At 49.6% G+C, this 19,542-nt stretch overlaps 1 protein-coding gene across 2 annotated transcripts in view; it reads left to right on the top strand.

Annotated features, from left to right (window-relative positions):
* Foxk1 (forkhead box K1) overlaps positions 1–19,542 on the top strand; it is a 67,148-nt gene that overhangs the window by 27,868 nt on the left and 19,738 nt on the right. For both annotated transcript variants that reach the window (XM_085683535.2, XM_048436696.3), the window contains exon 2: positions 12,076–12,261. In XM_085683535.2, coding sequence (XP_085539661.1) covers positions 12,076–12,261 — 186 coding nt within the window. The remainder of the gene's footprint in view (positions 1–12,075; positions 12,262–19,542) is intronic.

The raw sequence follows: 19,542 nt of genomic DNA, 5'->3' as shown, positions 1-19,542 counted from the left end.
GGCCACACCTTTCCTAACCCGCTGGTGTTTGGGGAGGGGCTTGTTTGCAGTCCTAAGAATTGAACCCAGGGCCCCCACAGGCTAGGCAAGCTGTTCTGCTGCTGTGAGCTCTACCCCTCGTGTTCTCTTCACTTTTCATTCTGAGACAGGGCCTTGAAGCTGCCCTGTGGCCGAGCTGCTTTGAGATTTCTATCCTGTCTCAGCATCCTGAGTCACTGGCATGATAGGCATGTGCCCCAGGCTCAGTGGATAGGATCGGACTGGACTGTGTTGGGCTAGGAGAGGTGAACAACCCCACATATCTGCAGCAGCAGTTATATCGCTGGCTGTAATTTCTACCCTCTGTGCACGCTGGTGCTGCTGCTGCTGCTGTAAGGTCTGTGTCTGCTGTGTGCGAGTTGTTGCATGAGTCGTCTTGAATGTCACTGCTGCCATAGCGAGTCCCGATGCTGTATGGCCTCACTAGAGTCGCCAGGTATGGGCTCCCAGCCACGCTGGCCTGTGTACTGATGCATACTGTGGTTGAATTATGTGGCTTTAGTCCTAGTCTCAAACTTTCGCCTGTCATTAACCCTTAAGTGACACAATGAACTTTTTTTTAAATTTGTTTAACTTTTATTTTATGTGCATTGGTGTGAAGGAGGCAGATCTGGAACTAGAGTTACAGGCAGATATAAGCTGCCAAGTGGGTGCTGGGAATTGAACCCAGGGCCTGGAAGAGCAGCCAGTGCTCTTAACCACTAAACCATCTCTCCAGCCCCTGAAGAATATTTTCTTAAATATTCATCCACTGTTGGTGGTGGTAAAATTAGTACAAGTGGAGATTAATTTGGAGACTTCTTAAAAAATTAGTGCCCAGCTATTTTAACTCCTGGGCACATACCCAGAGAATTGTATACTCTATCTTAGAGATATTTGTGACCCCGTATTTATTGCTGCTCTGTTCACTGTAGCAAAGAACTGGAATCAGCCTACTTGTCCATCAAAAGATGAATGGATAATGAAGTTTGGTACACACACACACTGGAATACTATTCTGCTCTAAAGAAAAATGGAGTTAAGCCAGGTGGTGATGACTCATGCCTTTTATCCCAACACTCAGGAGGCAGAGGCAGGTGGATCTCTGAGTCTGAGGCTATCCTGGTCTACAGAGCAAGTTCCAAGACAGCCAGGGCTACACAGAGAAACCCTGTCTTAAAACACACCAAAAAAAGAAAGAAAGAAAAGAAGGGGGAAGAAAGGGAGGGAAGAGAGAAGAAGGAAAGGAAAGGAAGGGAGGGAAGGAAAGAAGGGAGGAAGGAAAGGAAGGAAGAGTTTAAAATGTTTGCAAGGCAATGGATGGACTTAATCAGCGAGGTCACGGATTTCAGAAAGAAAGCTGCTGCATGTTCCTGTCTTCTCCCTTATCAACATGTTCATATATATAAACTAATGTCCATGTGGGTGCCGAATAACATGAAGAAAGGAGAACAAGAAAGGCCGAGTATAAACGGTGAGGAAGGACCAGACGGCAGTGGACGTGAGCTATGAAGGAGGGTGTGAAGCCCCTTCTCTGACTCTGACACGCACTGCTTGGTTTGCATGGTGGATAAGTGCATGAAACACACTTGAAACTGGAAGTATAAAATTTAATGTAAAGTGCCACAGCGCTTGTTCTGAACCCTTTCTAACGGCACAGAAGTTGGTTAATTGCATAGACTTTGGGTCTGGTTAATTTTGGTGTGTGGTGTTTTTATTTATTTGTAAGGTTTTTAAAATAAAATGTATAAAATTATAAAACATCAATTCTCAAAAGTTTAATTTGAATATTTGTGAGTGCAGTGGGATGCCCTGGGTTGGAGGTCAGAGGACAGTGGAGTTGGTTCTCTCCTTCCACCTGTGGGGCTCTGAAGAGCCAACTCCGTTCACCAGGCTTGCCGAGCAGGCGCCTTTACTTGCTGAGCCATCTCTCTTAGATATTAAGTATGTGAGTAGTTCCAGTCTTGTGTCCATAAGGGCTCCTAGATGACAGTGGAAGAGACCACTGGTGAGTGTGTGTCCCTGGACCTGGGGTAGGGGCAGGAGTGACGGGAGCAGGAACAGGCCCTTGGGCTAGTAGAGGACCAAGTCCAGGGAGCAAGATGGAGGCAAAGGGATACACTGTCCAGGGAAGGCAATGTCAGCCTCAGGTACAGGCAGATACCAAGAGAGATGGATCAGGGGACCTGCTCAGGACATGGTCAGAAGTGTGTGACACCAGCAGATGTGGGGAAACACAGAGGAGACCTGAGAGGGCAGAACTACAGTTGTCCTGATGGGTAGTCGTACGCTGTCACACAGGACTTGCAAGTTTATACTTTTGTTTTTCAGATAGGGTGTTGTGTAGCCCAAGCTGGCCTTGAACTTGCTATGTTGCCAAAGGATGACTTTGAACATCTGTCCTCCCTCCACCTCCCAAGTGCTGTGGTCACAGGCATGTGGACAGCTTTTCGTTGACTTTTATGTGAACATTTGCTCTTTGTGACTCAGTTTCCCTCTGTTGAAAGTTGGAATGTGATGGAAGTTGGTTGCTGCTTCCCCACAAGCCGAAGGATCCCCCAGAGCCTCCACTCTGTCTTCCCTTTCCACTGAAGCGGGAATGAGCAGGATCTGAGGGACTGGGGAGGTGACTCAGTGACGAGGAGTGCTTGTGGTGCAAGCCTGAGGCCCTGAGTTCAAATCCCCTGCACTCACCCTGTGTAGAAAAGTTGGGCTTGGCTGTAGGTACCCTAGCTATGTGGGGAGTGGAAAGAGGATTCCTTGGCGTAGCTCCCAGTTCAGTGAGAGACCCTGTCTCCAGGCCATAAGATGGTGAGTGATGGAGCAGATCACCTTTATCTCTTTCTCATCTCCTCTTGGACACACATGAACACATGCACATGTGCACACACCACAGATATTTACCTATACATGCACATACACACATGGACTGTGGCAGCTTCAGCTCCCCAAGAACCACTAGACCTCTGCTGGGGTGCAGTGAAGGGATGAGATTTGTTTCCACAAAATGAAACTCATTTCCTTATTGTCTGTGGACCTCTGCCAACAGGGCGATGCTGCCTCCCAGGAACATGTTTGCTTTCTTTGCTTCCTGACCCCAACTTCTTCCATGCTAGTGGACTTAGCCAACTTCCGCTTCCGAAGCCAGATAGGACTGGGTGGGGCTGTAGGTAGAGACTGGGAGCTGCCTGCCATAGCCAGCCCTGTCCCACCCACCTAGGTTCCAGCTCCTGGGCTCGGCTGGGCCAAGTCTGGACTCTGGGCAGTTTGTTGGGCCTGGCTGTCCTTTCCTTATTAGGAAGACAAGCCTGGCTGGCCCAGGGGTACAGAGAGAAAGCTCCCTGGGTATATTGAGTTGGGCTCTGCCTTGTTTGGACCAGTGGAGCTGTTGTTTTTTAAATAGCAAAGGCTTCTTGATCTTTAGATGGGACATGGGGAGAGGAGGAGTCTCCAGCAAAAAGTTGTGTCTGGCCTGTGATGCTGAGCTAAGAGGTGAAGCCATCACGTGACTCGCCTGGAACATTATTGTTCCAGGAAACGCTGCTCTCATTCCAGACTGACAGGCTCTGCCACCGGCCGCCCTCTGGGCTGGCTGTGTGAAGATGCCTGGCCCTTTCCGGGAGGCTCTTCCTGGCTCTGCATTCAGCTCCCAAAAGGGTTTCCTGAGCCAAGTTGGACAGATTGGTTCTGGGCCTTTGGAAGTTGCCAGAATGGAGAGTTTGAGTAGAGAGCCTGTCTCTGCCCTAGCTCCTCCATCCGAGGTTCCGGGGATGCTTCCTCCTGGCCCCTTGTTTGGTGGCTTTACAAGAGTGGTGGCTTTTCCTGCGATGTTCTGAAATGCATTTTTACTTAGAAAATGCAACCAAGGGATCCAGAGAGCTAGAATGTTTAGGGTGTTAACAAGTTTACAGTGCTCAGCGCACACATGTCTATGTTGTATGTGTGTGTTCGCAGCAGATATTATAGGCAAATAATAGCAAATACTAGTTTTTTTTTATAGTAGTAGAGATTGAACTCAAGGCTTCAAACATGCTAAACAAGCTTTCTTTCAGAGTCTCTATTTTTACATGTGCACACGTGCACACACAATACACACACACACACACACACACACTCGTGCACCTTTGCCCTCTGTCTTTTGTTTTGAGATAGAATCTCACTAGTTGCACAGGCTGCCCTTAAACTCAAAGACTGTCAGCCCAGGCAGCTCTTAGATTAACCACCCCCTTTTCAGCATCCCAAGTACTTGGACTGACAGGTTTGCACCATAAGGCCCAACAGCTAAATGCTAGTTTTTAACTAGTATTACTACATGAAATTCAAGATTTGGGCAGAAGATCCTTGATGTTGCTGATTGTTCTAAAATAAGACGACTTGACTTGGTGGGGAGCTGAGCGCCAAGGCAAAGGTTAGTCTCTACCAGAGCAGCTCATCATCTTCACGGGAGGAGCAGGGGACGCAGCTGTGCTTTGGTGAAATGATGGAAGCTGGAGGGCCCTGTAGCCATATGTGGTTCTTTGCGCCCTCCTGTGTCCTCAGTTTGAGCCTCAGGTTTGCATACCCACAATGTACCTGGGGGGCTAGGTGCTTCCTGTCTGCCAAATGTTCCTGATTTATCAACTAAGTGAGTCTATTAAACATACACATGTTCATTCTAGGTTAACCTAGGTTTGTGTGTGTCAGGGGTTGCTTCAGTTTTTAAGTATTATGTGTATGAAGCTAGGTGTGGTGCATGTGCCTTTGATTTCAGCGCTAGGGAGTCAGAGGAAGGCAAATCTCTGGGAGTTTGAGGCTAGCTTGCTCCAATGAGTTCCAAGACAGCCAAGGCTACATAAATAGGAAGATGTTGTCTCTAATTATATGATTTGCATATGATTGTTTTGCCTGTATGTTTGTTTTTTTGGGTTGTTTTTTGTTTTGTTTCTTTTCTTCTTCTTCTTCTTCTTCTTCTTCTTCTTCTTCTTCTTCCTTCTTCTTCCTTCTTCTTCTTCTTCTTTTTTGCCATGGGTTTTGGGTCCCTTGCAACTAGAATTGCAGACAGTTGTGAACTGCCATATAGGTGAGGTGCTTGGGCTTGAACCCAGGTCTTCTGGAAGTGTAGTCAGTGCTCTTAACCCCTGAGCCATCTCTCCAGCCCCCTCCTGTATGTGTGTATTACATATGTGCCTGGTATCCTTGGAAGTCAGGATAGGGCAGATGCCCACTGCACTGGGGATACACAGTTGTGAGCCACAATGCTGGTGCTCGTATCAAACCAAGGTCCTGAGAGAGCAACAAATGCTCTTGATGCAGCCCCAGTCTCTCCGGTGTCAGGTGCAGTCAGCTCCCCTTCTCCGTGTTGTTAGGGCTGTGACTGCCTCTTAGCTGGGTCTCTACCGTGCTGGGTTCAGAGCCCAGGACTTCCTACGTGCTTGCGCACTCTTCCAACTGTGTGGAGTCCTCAGCCCCAGCTTTGAATCTTCACAGTTGTTTTGAACTACAGTCTCAAGCCTAAGCTGGCCTCAAACTCATGACAATCCTCTGTCTTGACTTTCTGAGTGCCGGGATTGCTGTTGGACATAGACCACCACACCAGGCTTTCACCTTCTGGGTGCCACCAACTCTGGCATGTTCCCGAAGCATGCTCTCTGGAGGAGATTCTCTTTTGGGGGAAAGGGCAGACTAAAAATGCAGATTCCCCAGAACCAGCCTGTTGCCTGGGTATCAAGAGCGAAGCTACTGGTGTGACCACAAATTCCCCAGGAAGGCAGCACCAGACACCTCACACCAGCACAGTGACCTGCCAGTGTGTGTACTTTGGAAATGTTGTGTTAATCTGTGCCCCCCCATGTGTGTGTGTGTGCACGTGCATGCCTGGGTGTGTATGCCACAGCACAAGTATGGAGATCAGAGCCCGGTTCTTTCCTTCCACCTGTGTGTGTGCATGCTTGGTTGCGCATGCCACAGCACAGATATGGGCATCGGAGCCCAGTTCTTTCCTTCTACCTGTATGTGGTGGGTTTTAGGAACTGAACTCAGGTTGTCAGGTTTGCTTAGCAAACACTGTTACCCTCAGGTGCTCTCTTTGCCTGCCTTTGGCCCCAGCCTGGTATAGTTTTCAGGAGGGGGGGGGCATAGGGTTCTGTTACTGTCGCACCCTTGCAGAGCCAGCTGCAACCAATAGAGACCAGTGGCTGGGAGCAGTGACGCCGTCTGAGGGCCTGGACCCTCCAGGGCTCTTGCTTCTGCTGATCCAAGGCAATTTTGTCATCGCCCTGGATGCATAGGCCCCTCTGGTTTTAATCTTCCTGCACCTTCCCTTTTGCGTTGTGACTCAGCACCATGATAGGTACCTACAGTGCCTTTTGTATGCTTGTCTGCACAGTGGGAAGGGTGCGTGTGCATGTGTACATGGGTAGAGACTATAGGCTGACACCAGGCACCCTCCTTCATATTATACTTTCTGCCCTGAGTGTTTGAGACCCGGTCTTTTACTGGGACCTGGGCTGGCCCATTTGACCTCACATCTCTGCCTATCCAGTGCCGGGATTTCAGAGTGCACTGCAGTGCCTGGCTTTTCTGTGTGAGTTCTGGAGGATCTGAACTCGGTCCTCAAGCTTGCATAACAAGCACAGCACGCTGAGCCACCTCCCCAGCGTCAGCTGAAAGAAGGTCTTTTACATGAAATACGGTAGAAATTGTGAGAATTCTCTGCTTTGGGGCTTGGTAGGTGAGCACTGCTGTTCACCGTAGGCTGGGGACTTGACTCAGTTTGTAGACTGCTGCTTAGAAAGCTCGAAGCCCCGGACTCCAATCCCAGTGTTCATGAGCTGTATGTGTAGGTATACAATTGTGATTCAGCACTCAAGAAGGTGGGGGCAGGAAGATCAGGTGTCCAAGTCATCCTCGGCCACTTAGAGTTCAAAGCTAACCCAGGTTTATGAGGTCCTGTCTCAAATAAGCCACTTCCTGGCCCAGCTGTGGTTATCCTTAGCATAGACAGGAGGTGAGACCTCTAGCCTCTGACACCCTGGAGAACGCACCGAAGCTGTGTGGAGCGTGAAATAAAGGGAATGGGGGAACTTCCTGTGTCATCATGGTCACTGTGCCCAGCCCCCTGCAGAGTTTCTGGCCCTCTTAGGGAAGCCTAGGCCCTAGGGCACTCTCCCTTCCTTAAGGTGACCCCACACAGAGCTAGGCCAGGCCAGTACTTCACTGGGTCAAAGGCACATGGCCCCATGCAGCCTCTGAGAGCTCTTATTACCATGCTTTTCCCCTTCCAGAGTCATTTGTTCCTTACAGGAAATGGCCTTTAAGGGACAGACTGCAGCAGTGGCGGCCACTGGGGAGCCCGCATTGCAAGCCGTTGCCATGTTCCTCCCTGTGATGGTCATTTCGTGAGAATGATTGAAATGACGTTCACTGGTGGAGACTTGGGCTCATATTTGTAGCAGGGGGAACTATAGCTACACAAAGGTCCAGTGACCTGGGAGGAGCCTCAGGTTTCTCAAAGTATTTAACCAGGTGTGTGTGGAGAGGGTGTGTGTGTGTGTGTCTAAGTACTGGCCTATATAGCTGAGGATGTCCTTGAACTGATTCTCCTGATTTTACCTCAGTGCTGGGATTCCCAGCATGCACCACACCCCGATTTGTGCAGTGCGGCGAGGGGGCCAAGGGCTCCAGCTCTTTTCAAACAAAGTTTGCCTGACATCAGATCTGGCTGTCAGCTGCGGCCTGGTCATTGATCCTCTTATTTGATTTCATCAGCCTGTGGCAAATAGTTCTCGTATTCCCTGGTGGGTCAAGACCTGAAGAACACTTGTGTGTTCGTCTCCTTATCTTTCACGTTTACAAGTACTTTGTAGGAAGCTCACTGTGGTTAGCCGAGCTGCTGGAAGGTGTTGGCATGGTGACATCACTTAGAAAGTGTTTTTTTTAGCCCTTCCCTCCCACAGGGATGCCTCTAAACATACAGAGTTCTTTGGGCCACTTTGCACTGTATTGATTTTTTAATAATGTTTTAAGTGTGCATGTCTGTGCCTGTGTCACAGAAGGCACAAAGCGGTCAGAACAGCCTTCGGGAATGGGTTCTCTCCTTTTCCTCCGTGTGTTCCAGGCATCAGACTCAGGTCATCAGCCTTGGTAGCAAGGGCCTTTACCTACTGAGCCATTTCAGTGGCCCCTTTTCTGGCTTTTGTGTTGTTTGTTTGCTTTTTAAGATTTATTTTATGTATACCAGTGTTCTATTTATATGCATGCCTTTATACCAGAAGCAGGCATCAGATCTCACTACAGATGGTTGTGAGCTACCTTGTGGTAGCTGGGAATTGAACTCAGGACCTCTGGAAGCATAGTCAATGCTCCTAACCTCTGAACCATCTCTCCAGCCCTTTTGTTTTTTGTTTTTGTTTTTTGAGACAGGATCTCATGTAGCTGAGGCTGCTTTTGAACTTTTGATCCTCCTGCCTCCACCTCTCAAGTGTTGGGATTACAGTTGTGCGCCACCAATCCTGGTCCAGTTTTTCTTTGAAGGAAAATAAGGTGTTCTGAAAATTCCCCAAACAAGGTGGATCTCGGTTTTGTTTCAGAGACCTCAACTGTCACTCACTGATCCATTGTTACTGGACAGGTTTATGCTGTAAGGCCTTTCCAAGTGGTTGCTTTAGAAAATTCATGTGTCAGTTACCACATTTTTCCTTATTAAAAAGTTAAGGCCAGGAATGGTGGTGCACATGTTTGATCCCAGCACTTGAGAGGCAGAGAAACCTTGTCTCAAAAAACAAAAACCAAAGTGGGGAAAAATGTAGAGGTAGGACCGAAGGACAGATTGCTTAGTAAACAGTCTTGACTGCTTGTCCAGAGACACAGCATCAATGTGGTGGCTCATGGTTCCAGGGGATCTGATGCCCTCCTCTAGCCTCCAGAGGCACCTGTCATATGTGCAGGCAAAATACCCATACACATAAGATTTCTAAAAAGCATAAAATAAAAAAGTTAAATTTTTTTTTTTTTTCAGAATCTTATTCTGAAACCCAGCCTAGCCTTGAATTCTCTCTATGGTCCAAGTTAGCCCCAAACTCCCTGTATAGCCCTGATCCTCCTGCCTTAGATTCCTGAGTTATGGGACACTGACAGGAATGCACTACTCCCTCCTGCTGCATAGTCTGCCCTCCCTGGGGTGTTCACACCGCAGAGTGGGTTGCCTGAGCCCCTGCTCCCATGGGTGGGCAGCCAACATCACTCCCGCCCCCACCCCCGCCCATGTCTGAGACACCCCTCACACGTGGGAAGTATGGCAAGCATCTCAGGCCAGGAGTCTGTTTTCAGAGTGGGACATCCTCCCCAGTGCTTGTTGGCGTCCCCTGCAGGCCCCACCTCCCCCAGCTCACCGTCCCTTCCAGAAAGTGAAGTCCTTGTTCTCCTGGGATGGAGGAACGGTAATGGGGAGTGGCTGTGTAGCAGAGAGATGTGTTAATTTTTTAAGCTTTGCCAGAAGCTTTTTAGTGTCTTTCCTTGTCTCTGTGACCAAGAGGAAGTTAACTGTCTCAAGTCAGTAAGAGCTTGGGATTCCTTCCTTACTTTCCCACAGCTTGGCAGCTCCAGGGAGGGGTTGGGGAAGACACAGGTTACTGATTCCTCCTTCAAAGACAGGGTCACCAGACTCTGAACTGCAGCAAGGAGACCCAATAAAGTTCAGGTTCTGCCAGGGCTGCAGAGAAGTGCTTGGTGCCCTAGTGCATGTTCACATGTGTGTGTGTGTTCCTATGAGTGCCGACATGTGTACCATGCCACATATGTGGTGTGTGTATGTTCACATGTATGTGCGTGTGTTCCTGTGAGTGCAGACATATGCATACCATGCCACATGTGTGGTGTGTGTTCACATGTATGTGTTCTGTGAGTGCAGGCACATATGTACCATGCCACATGCGTGGTGTGTGCGTGTTCACAAGTATGTGTTGTGTTCCTGTGAGTGCAGGCACACGTGTACCACGCCACATGTGTGGAGATCAGAGGACAACCTCAGGTGTTAGTCCTCGCCTCCCACTGTGTCTGGTCATTCACATGTGCCAGCTGGCCAGCAGGCTCTCCCCCACCACTGTTCCCTTGGGAACACTGGAATTACAGACAGACTGTGGCTTCCAACTTCTGTGTGGGTTCTTGTGCTTGCTGTACAAGTGCCCTTCCTTCTGAGCCTCCTCGCCAACTCTAACCAAGACTGTAATGATCAAGCCAACTGTGTACTGAAATCTGATGCTAGATACAGTGTTCTCCACACCATCAGCCTAGCCCCTTGCCTCCAGACTCTATGTTCAGCCTCTGAATCCGCAGGCAAGAACTTTGGTATGATATACCTGCCACAGGTGCTGAAGAGATGATGGCTCAGTGGTTAAGAGCACTTGCCTGCTCTTCCAGAGGCCCTGAGTTCAATTCCCAGCACCCACATGGTGGCTCCCAGCATCACCAGTGGGGTCAAATTTCTTCTTGTATGCGTGAAGACAGAGCACTCATGTACATAAAATGCATGAATAAGTAAATCTTTTAAAAAATTGACCTACCATATAGCTAGTCGTTTAAATCTCCCCACTGAGTGACTAGTGCTAAAATAGAGTTCTTGTTCACTCCCTCAGTGACCATGCCACCTCCCAAACCCAGCCAGCCCCAGGCAGCTTCCTGTCTCCTTTACATTTGGAGGACAGCTTACAGTTGGTTTTCCTTCATCATGGGCAAATAAACAGCCTGAGGTTCCCCGAACAAGGTGGGCAGTGCCTGAGGAATGGCACCTGAGGTGATGTCTGCCCACCCAGTGCACGTGCCCACAAGTGCCCCCGCACGAATTTACACAAACCAAATTTCTGATGGCACTGTTCCTGGGTTATGAGATGCTAAACAGAGTAGAAATCATATCGGGGTATTTTTGAGAACAGGTTTTGTTGTGTGTCCCAGGCTCTCCTGAACTGCGTGGCTTGTGTTGGCCTCAAATTATGTTTTCTTTTCTTTTCACCGCCAAGTTGTATCTATTTATTTCATATGTATGCAAGCACAGAGACAGGCAGATCCTGAGCTTGCCAACCAGTCTAGCTGAAATGGAGAGCTCCAGGTTCAGTGAGAGACCCTTTAAAATGCAGGTGAAGTAAAAAAAAAAAATTAGATTCAGGTGGAAAGCAACTGAGAAGGACGCTCAGCATGAGCCTCTGCCTCCACATGCACACACTCAGAGCTGGAAACTGGAAGATGTGCTCAGCAGAATGGGGGACCTTGCTCACCTTGTCTGAGCATGTGGTAGGGCCTCCCTGGCTATTCCAGGGTCAGATTAGTTTGTCTGTCTATCATTCAGTAGACATGCCTGGCTCTAGACTTGTAAAGTGAGAAGCCAGTTAGAGCGCGCTCTCTCTCTCTCTCTCTCTCTCTCTCTCTCCCTCTCCCTCTCCCTCTCCCTCTCCCTCTCCCTCTCCCTCTCCCTCTTCCTCCCTCCCTTTCCTCCCTCCCTCCCCCTCCTCCAGCGGATGTCTCTGGGGCACCCCTCTACCTTTGTGTGGTGGCATTTGATTATACCTTGAAGGGGTCTTTCTTTTGAAATCCCCACATAAGCTGGGCATGGTGGCGCATGCCTGTCATCCCAGCACTCAGGAGACAGGGACAGGAGAATCTCAAGTCCCAGGCCAGGCTGGACCAATAGTAAGACCCTGTCTTGTAACGAATGAGTGAGTGGAGTCCGTTTTCAGCTGAAACAGGGTCTTTTAACTATTTCACTTACTTATTTTGCTGGAGGAATAAATAAATGTGTGAATGAATGAGTGAGTGAACTCTGTGCATAAGTGCACAGGATCCATTTAGCTATTTGCTCTGAGGGTCAGGAACCATATTCATTGTCACCATTACTGCCCTGGTACATGGAGTCTCCTGTTGGGGTATTTATCTCCTTTGTTCACAGTCGAGTACAGTTGACACCAGAGTAAGCCCAAGTTTGTGTTCCCGGGTGTGAAGGCTCCTGCTGCTCCTGCGCTGTGGGTGGTGGGACCTCAGCTCTGTGCCCAGTGCCCTTGTGCTTCACCAGCCACTGTCCTCCCTTTGCAGATGCACCTTCCGCTTCCCCAGCACGGCCATCAAGATCCAGTTCACGTCCCTGTACCATAAGGAGGAGGCCCCAGCATCCCCCCTGCGGCCACTCTACCCTCAGATCTCTCCACTGAAGATCCACATTCCGGAGCCGGACCTCCGGAGCCTTGTCAGCCCCATCCCTTCCCCGACTGGCACCATCAGGTGAGCAACCTCTCGTGCCCAGATTCTGAATGCATCAGGGACTTCGAGATGGAGTAGACTCTGGGAGGCCCTGCAGGGAGAGTCACCCTCAAGTCTCCACCTGTCCAGGTTGTAGATTTGTGAGTTGGGGCCTCCTAAAGCAAGTTGGCAAATGGGTGTGTGGCCCAGCGCTCCAAAGACTGAAGCAGGAGGATCTCCAGTGCACAGCCAGCTGTCGCTACATGGACGTTCAGGGACATCCTGGCCACTTTGTGAGAGAGACCTTGTCTCAAGAGCAAACAGCTGGGATGTAGCTCTGTGGGTAAAGAGTGTAGGTTCAGGGTTCAGACCCCAGTACATACTAAACTGGGTGTTGAGGTGTGTACTTAGGATTCTGGATGCAGGGGTATGTCTACTAATAGTGAGTCAAGGCCGGTCTGGTTTACATGAGACCCTATCTCAAAATAGAGAAGGGAGGTCAGATTCTGGCTGGAGGTTTTCAGTGAAGCAGATTTCCCTCTCACTGCCTCTTGTGTTCCTTATGCTTTTAAAGTGCTGTGTCCCCATCAGGTGCTGGGACCATGGTGCCCTGAGCCCTGTGGCTTCCACCTCAACTTATGGTACAGGCCAGCCCTGTAGAGATGGCAGATAGTGGCCAGGACTCTTGTGACTGCGGCATAGGTGTGACACGTTCCTTGGGGAACCTCTGAGAACTATTCTCCAGCAGAGCCAGGGTCGTGCTGTCTCTGAGCCTTGGCCATGGGTCACTGCTATGGGCAACCTCATTAGGTCTCCAAAGTTATACCTCCTTTTTCACTGGAGTTACCCTTATGCTGTCACTTTATTTACCCCCACCCCCACCCCCTGTTTCAGTACTAGGAATCAGAGCCAGATTTAGCACACTAGGTGACTTACTTTTCTCTTGCTGTGAAGAGACATCAAGACCAAAGCAACTTATAAAAGAAAGCATTTAATTGGGGGCTTGCTTACAGTCTCAGAGGGTGAATCCATGGCTGTCATGGTGGGAGGCACGGCAGCAGGCAGCAGGCAGGTAGACACTGAGGCAGTGGCTAGACCCACAGGCAGAGGTGGCTGGAGAGAGACAGACAGAGAGAGACTGGACCTAATATGGACTTTGAAACCTAGAGGCCCGCCCCCAGTGCCACACCTCCTAATCTTCCCTAAACATTCCAGCAGCTGGGACCAAGCATTCAAATTCTTGAACCTCCAGGAGCTGGGAGTCATTCTTACTCAAACCAACACCCTGGGTAAAGGAATTTCAGGCAGTTGCCACTGAGCCTCTTGGTTAATAGACATGGAAGCTTTCTGGTGCTCAGGCTGGCCTGGAACTCTTGATCCCCGTACCTTAGTCACCAGCTAAGATCACAGGTGTGCACTATCACACCTGGCTGCAGTTTACCCCCTTTGTAAGTTTATACATAAGAGAGGTTTTTGATTCTTGGTTCTAGAGGTTCATGGTCAGGGGCCTACATCTGAGGATGTCCTTCCTACTGGTGGAAACCCAAGATGGTTAAGAGTATTACTGTAAGCATGAGCACACACACTGTATGTGTGTGTGGGGAGGGAGTTTAACCCTGGGTTTGTCTTTGTGAACTTACCTGTTTCCTCCGTGAAGGGTCCCTTGTCTGGAGTAAGCGTCCTCTTTTTTTGACACCAGCGAGAGGTGCAGCCTGGGAACTGGCAGAACTCAGGTGTAGAACCCCATTGTGGTCCTGGCCATGTGGGTGATGGGTTGTGTCTTTTTGGGTAGGTCACATCATAGCAGCTTCCCGGGCCATGTCTCTCCTGTCCGTGAAGCCTGCAGTAAAGGCTCAGCGCTCAGGAAGGTGGTGGTGAGAGGTGACGGCCCTCCTGTGCTCAGCATCTGCCACTTGTCCTTCAGCCTTGTCACTTCAGCAGATCGCATAGCCCTGTCCTAACATCCAGACTCCATGTGCATGACCCAGTGCATGGGGCCCCAACACAAGTCCTCCTTAGCTCACGGCTAGTTGGGGCAGCAGGGATGTGTGTGTGTGATTGGTTTTGACTTCATTTCATTTGTTTGTTTTTAATTATATTGACTTATTTATGTATTCGTTTATTGGGGGAGGGCATGTGAAGGTCAGAGGACAGCTTTTGAGAGTCATTTCTCTTCCATCATGTGGATCCTGGAACTCAAACTCAGGAGGTAAGGCTGAATGGCAAGCCCCTTTATTCTCTGAGCAGCTATCTGAACCCCAGATTTGGTTTTTGAGACAGGGTCTCACAGTGTAGTTAGGCTGGTCCAGAACTCAATATGTAATCAAGACTGACCTAAAATTTGCAGTAATCCCCGCCTCAGCCTCCCAAGTGCTGGGATTGCAGGAGTGAATGTTCGGTTGTCCCTGTGAGAGACTGCGATGTCCCCTCCAGAGTCCCTCTGCCCCACGCTTCCTGCTCACGTGCTCTCAGTGCTCGTGCTGCACAGACAGTTGAGAAAGCTGTAACTGCTAGACAGGAAATCTACTAAAAGTCACAGAATGCCTGCATGCAGAACAGGTGGGGCCACCTTGAAAGTGTGATGCAGGGAAAGCTTGTGTTCGAGGCCAGTCTGAGCTACTGAGTGGTGCAAAGCCAACCTGGGCAACTTTGTGGTTCCCTGCCTGTAATAAAGAGGACTGGGATGAGTTCGGTGTAGGACACTTACTTCCTTAGCCTGGAAGGGGCCCTGGGTTTAGCTGGGCAACATGGCACATGCCTGAAACCCCAGCTCTTATAGCAGAAACTGGAGACTTGCCAGCCTGGTCTCCATAATGTGTTATAGACACACCAGGCCTTCATAGTGAAACCTCATCGCAAAAGCAAAAAAAAAAAAAAAAAAAAAAAAAGAAAAGAAAAGAAAAGAAAAGATAGGAAGGAAAGAAGGAAAGAAAGAAGGAAGACAGGCAGGCTCTGGGTTCGGTATCCAGTACCCAGTCCAAGATTCTGGGATTGAACAGGATTATGTTTAGTGTTGTTTGCTTTTGAGACAGGATCTCCATGTGTAGTCCAAGCTGACCTGGCACTTACTAAGTAGACCAGGCTGGCCTCACACTCAGAGATCATCCTGCATTTGTCCAGTATAAACAGTAGGGATTGGGGGTGTTGCTGGGTTGGTAGAGTTCTTCTCAAGCATACAGGAAACCCTGGGTGTATCCCCAGCACCCCACATAACACTAGGCACAGTGGTGCATGCCAATCCCAGCTCTGGGGAAGTGGAGGCAGGAGGAAGCTGTGTCATCCTCAGCTCAAACACCAAGCAGCAGCCAGCTAGTTAAGACGTTGGTGCTTCGGTAGCCCCTAAGTCCAGTCTTTATGTCTACCGCATTCTTGATACTGCTGGGAGGGAGCAGGCTCTTGTCTACTCAGCGTTCCCAGCAGGGTCCCCTTGGGAGGGAACTGGATTCTTGGTCACCTGTTGAGATGGTGCTTTGGGACCCGCCCCAGACGCCCTGGGCCTTGAAGTGTCCCGGACGGACGAAAGATCTCTGTTGGCTGTTCACCCTCACACTGTGGAATCCCATTGAGCTTTTGTAAAGGAAGCCTGAGGTTCCTGCCTGCCAAGACTTCTTCAGTTTGAGTTTCTGTGTAGAGGTGGAGCCTTCATGTTTACAAACACGCCCTGCCCTTCCTCTCCCAGGCCGCAGGATCCAGGGCGGGGCGGGCTGGGGAAAGGGCCTGACTTCCCAGCCAGCAGCCTCGGGTCCCGCCCTGCTCACTCAGCTTTCCTAATTTGGTGAGTTTTGCTAGCGGGTCCTTATTGGCTGATGCGGGCACTGAGACCTGGGGACCTCCCATCTGGGGCTCCTCCCTCCCTGGAGCGGATCCCAAGGCTTGGTACCTGCCCCAAATGTCCCCTTGCCTCTGCTCCACCCCCACTGGAGCCTGGCTCCGCTTCGCTGGCCGGCCTGGGCGGCTCCGTGTTTCCCAGGGCGGGTTGTTCCGCTGTGGTTTTGAGTGGTGTGTACAGCGGGTGTTTTTGGCGGGGGAGGGGGAGGGCTATGGGGGTGGGGCCCCTTCCCCTGTCTGCAGGACTCCGCCCAGCAAATGAATGAGCTCTTTGAAAGACACTGCGGCTTCGACAGTGTTTTGACCTATCTGTAAAAAGCAAGTGATCTTAGGAAATCAAGGAGGTAGTCATTTGCTGAGGCTGCTGAGGCCGAACCAGACGCCTTGTGGGGTGGCGTACAAGCAAGCAAACTGCTACAGCAGCCGTGAAAATACCTGTGGATCCACTTGCCAGGAATCCTTCACTCTGGAGACTGGGGCAGGACCATTGCAAATTTGAGGCCAGCCTGCACTACTTAATAAGATTTCATCTCAAACAAACAAATAGAGCTGGGGAGATAGCTCCACGAGTAAAGTGCTTGTTTGTGTTTGTGCCCAAGTAAAAACTGAGCCAGCGTCACATCAGTAGCCTCAGTGCTGTGGGGCTCATTGGCCAGTCAGTCTTGCTGAATCTGGGAGCTCTGGGTTCCGTGAGAGACCCTATCTCAAAAATAAAGATGGAAAGGCTGGCGAAATGGCTCTGTGTGTTAAGGTACTTGCTGCCAAGCCTGGAGAGCGGAGTTGCCAGAATCCACACAGCTGAATCCGAAAGTTCTCCCATGCCGAGCAGCGCCAGCCCTCCCCTTACACATGAACAAACAGCAAAGGTTAGCAGTGGTGAGGTGGAAGACGGAAATGTACGCCTCGACTGCAGAGATCTTTAGCACAGTTCCATTTGATTGTTGGCTAACTTCAGTCTCTTTCGATCTCGGAGATCTGCGTTTGGAGGGCGTCCAGTTTGCATTAGAAGTCTAGTGCCCCGCCCTGCCCCGCCCCCAGCCTTGGTTTCACTTGCTTGTGGTTTCAGTTACTCACAGTCCAAAAATATCAAGTGGAAAATGGCAGAAAATGAACAACTTAAAAGTTTTCAATTGAGTGCTGTTCGGAGTAGCTCCGCCTTCAGGTGTGACTCCGCCCAGTATATCCAGTGGGTGGCGTGACTACCAGATCTGCGCTAGGGGCTGTGGAGAGAGTTCTGGGGGTAGAGCACCTGGCCTGCACAAGGCCCTGGAGTCCATCAGTACTAGGGGGAAGAAAGAAATCAAATAATCTTGTTTCGCTAGGCTGAGGATTCAGATGCACCAAAGACTAGCCACAAGCTCCGCTGTTACTTGAAGAGAGGACACTTTATCTTGGGGGTGTGAATGTAGGGCACAGTGGGTATGGGGTTCTGTGCTGTCTGCGGCTGCAGGCACTCATGGAGGGCTCTGCACACGAGCCCCCAGAAAAGGAGCCTCCTGCATGCTAGTCTTCTTGGCAGACTTTTCCTCCTACAGGTTGTTTAACCTTTCCCGTGATTTCAGGAGAGCTTCGAGACGACTTTGAGTGTTTGGGTCTGGATATTCATAGACACTGAGGTCTGCTGCTTCCTGTTCCTTTCTGTACCTGTAAGCCTCACCTTGTTTCCCATCTGAAAAGTTGGGGGAAATTGGTTCCTTCTCACTAGAAGATTTGGGGCTTTCCATGTTACTTTGACTTCTCTCTGCTGCTTGCATCTCCTCTGGGACCATCTAGGGTGCTGCAACATTGAGTCTGAGCCAAAGCTTGGTGGGGATCGCCCCAGTTCTCGAGGATCACAGTGGTTGCATCCCAGGCATTCCTGTGTGGTGTCACCTGCGCTGTCTGAAAAGCCTGCTGTGTACTTTTGTATGGTCACTTGTGTCTACAGTGTGTGCACTGGACAACCCTCCCTTGCTAGATCTCCTAGTGGTGGGAAGCCTTTGCAAAGCACAGACCCTGCAAAACTGTGGGATGGTTGCTCCCCTCCTGTGTTAAGTCTGCCTAAAGGGAGCTGATACTGAGATGTGCAGATGGGTCAGTGGTGAGTGTGAATCTCTAGAGTCCATGTAGAGATGGATACCATATGGGCTAGCTAGCCTGTCTGTAATGTATGTAACAAGGATCACTACCTGAGATCGTCCTTTGACTCCCACGTATGCATGCACGTGCACACACACATCCTGTATACATGATTTTTTTCAAAGAGTACCTAATGTGTGGGTGTTTCCCACCTTGGGTACTGTACAATTTTAGAAGCAAAGTTAATCTTTTCAAGTAGCTCCCGGGACTTAAGTAGCATGGCATTTATCTTAGGAGAACATATTCTTTTTTAAACATGAATTTATTTGTGTGTGTGCACGTGTGCACGTCCATAAGCACACCATGGTGCACATATGGAGGTCAGGACCAACTACTTTCAGGAGGTGGGTGTCTGTTTCTACCATGTGGGTTCTGAGAATTGAACCTGGGTTATCAGTTGCTTGCAAGCCCTTTACCCACTGAGCCATCTTAGCTGCACAGAACACAAACATTCTTGAAGCTAAGTCTAAAGTGTTTGCCTCTGGAAATGTCCCTTCCCTGTCCTTTTGTTTTGTTCAGACTTATCCATGTCCCTCCCATGGTGGAGGGACTCCCCCAGACCCCTCTTCCTTTGCCGGCATCCTTATGAGTCACAGGTGTGGGGTTTTAGAGCACATATTTGGACTTCCTACAGGGACATGCAGGAGGATTTCGCTTTTCCTCCCTCTGCCTAATAACATTACATCATCCTTGGACCTACGCGTGTCAGCATCTTCGTAGTACAGCCACTTCCTTCCTGCTACTTTTGTTCTATTTTCCCCTTCTTAGAGTTTGTAATTCCTCTTTTCTGTTTGGTTTAATGTGCTCTGTGTCCTGCACCCTTCTTGGCAGGCTGCTGCCTCCTCCAGCCAGGACCTGGCTCTAGGCCCTTCTAACCCTAAGCCATCTTCCTTATCATCCAGGGACTTCTTGGAAGGAACGGGAATCTTTCCTGACTAAATGGCTTCTCTTTCCTGCCTTACTTCTTTGTTTTCTTAAAGAATAGTCTTCATTTAATTCCAGAGAAAGGTCCGGAAGAGACATTTTTTAAAAGACAATCTGGCCAGCATGGTGACTTGGTCCCTTTTTTGTAATTTTTGAGGTATTGGAAATTGAACTCAGGACTTAGCATATGTTAGGCAAGCACTTCATCCTCGAATTCATCCCCTTTGTTTTATATGTTTTAAATTTGGTTAATTGATTTATATTTTTGAGACCATCTCATGTATATATAGACTGGTTTTGAACTCACTATGTAGTCTAATAGGCCTTACCTGAGCTTCCTGGGTAGCTGGGATGATAAGCCTGTGCCCAGACTCATGGGACGGGGGTAGGGTGCATGTTCTTGCACACATGTGTGGAGGTCAGAGTTCAATCTCATGTACCATTCCTTCGGTG

Source organism: Myodes glareolus, chromosome 2 (assembly GCF_982192425.1).
Source record: "Myodes glareolus chromosome 2, mMyoGla1.1, whole genome shotgun sequence".
In the NCBI taxonomy this organism is placed as follows: Eukaryota; Metazoa; Chordata; class Mammalia; order Rodentia; family Cricetidae; genus Myodes; species Myodes glareolus.
This window is presented reverse-complemented; position numbering and strand designations above follow the sequence as displayed.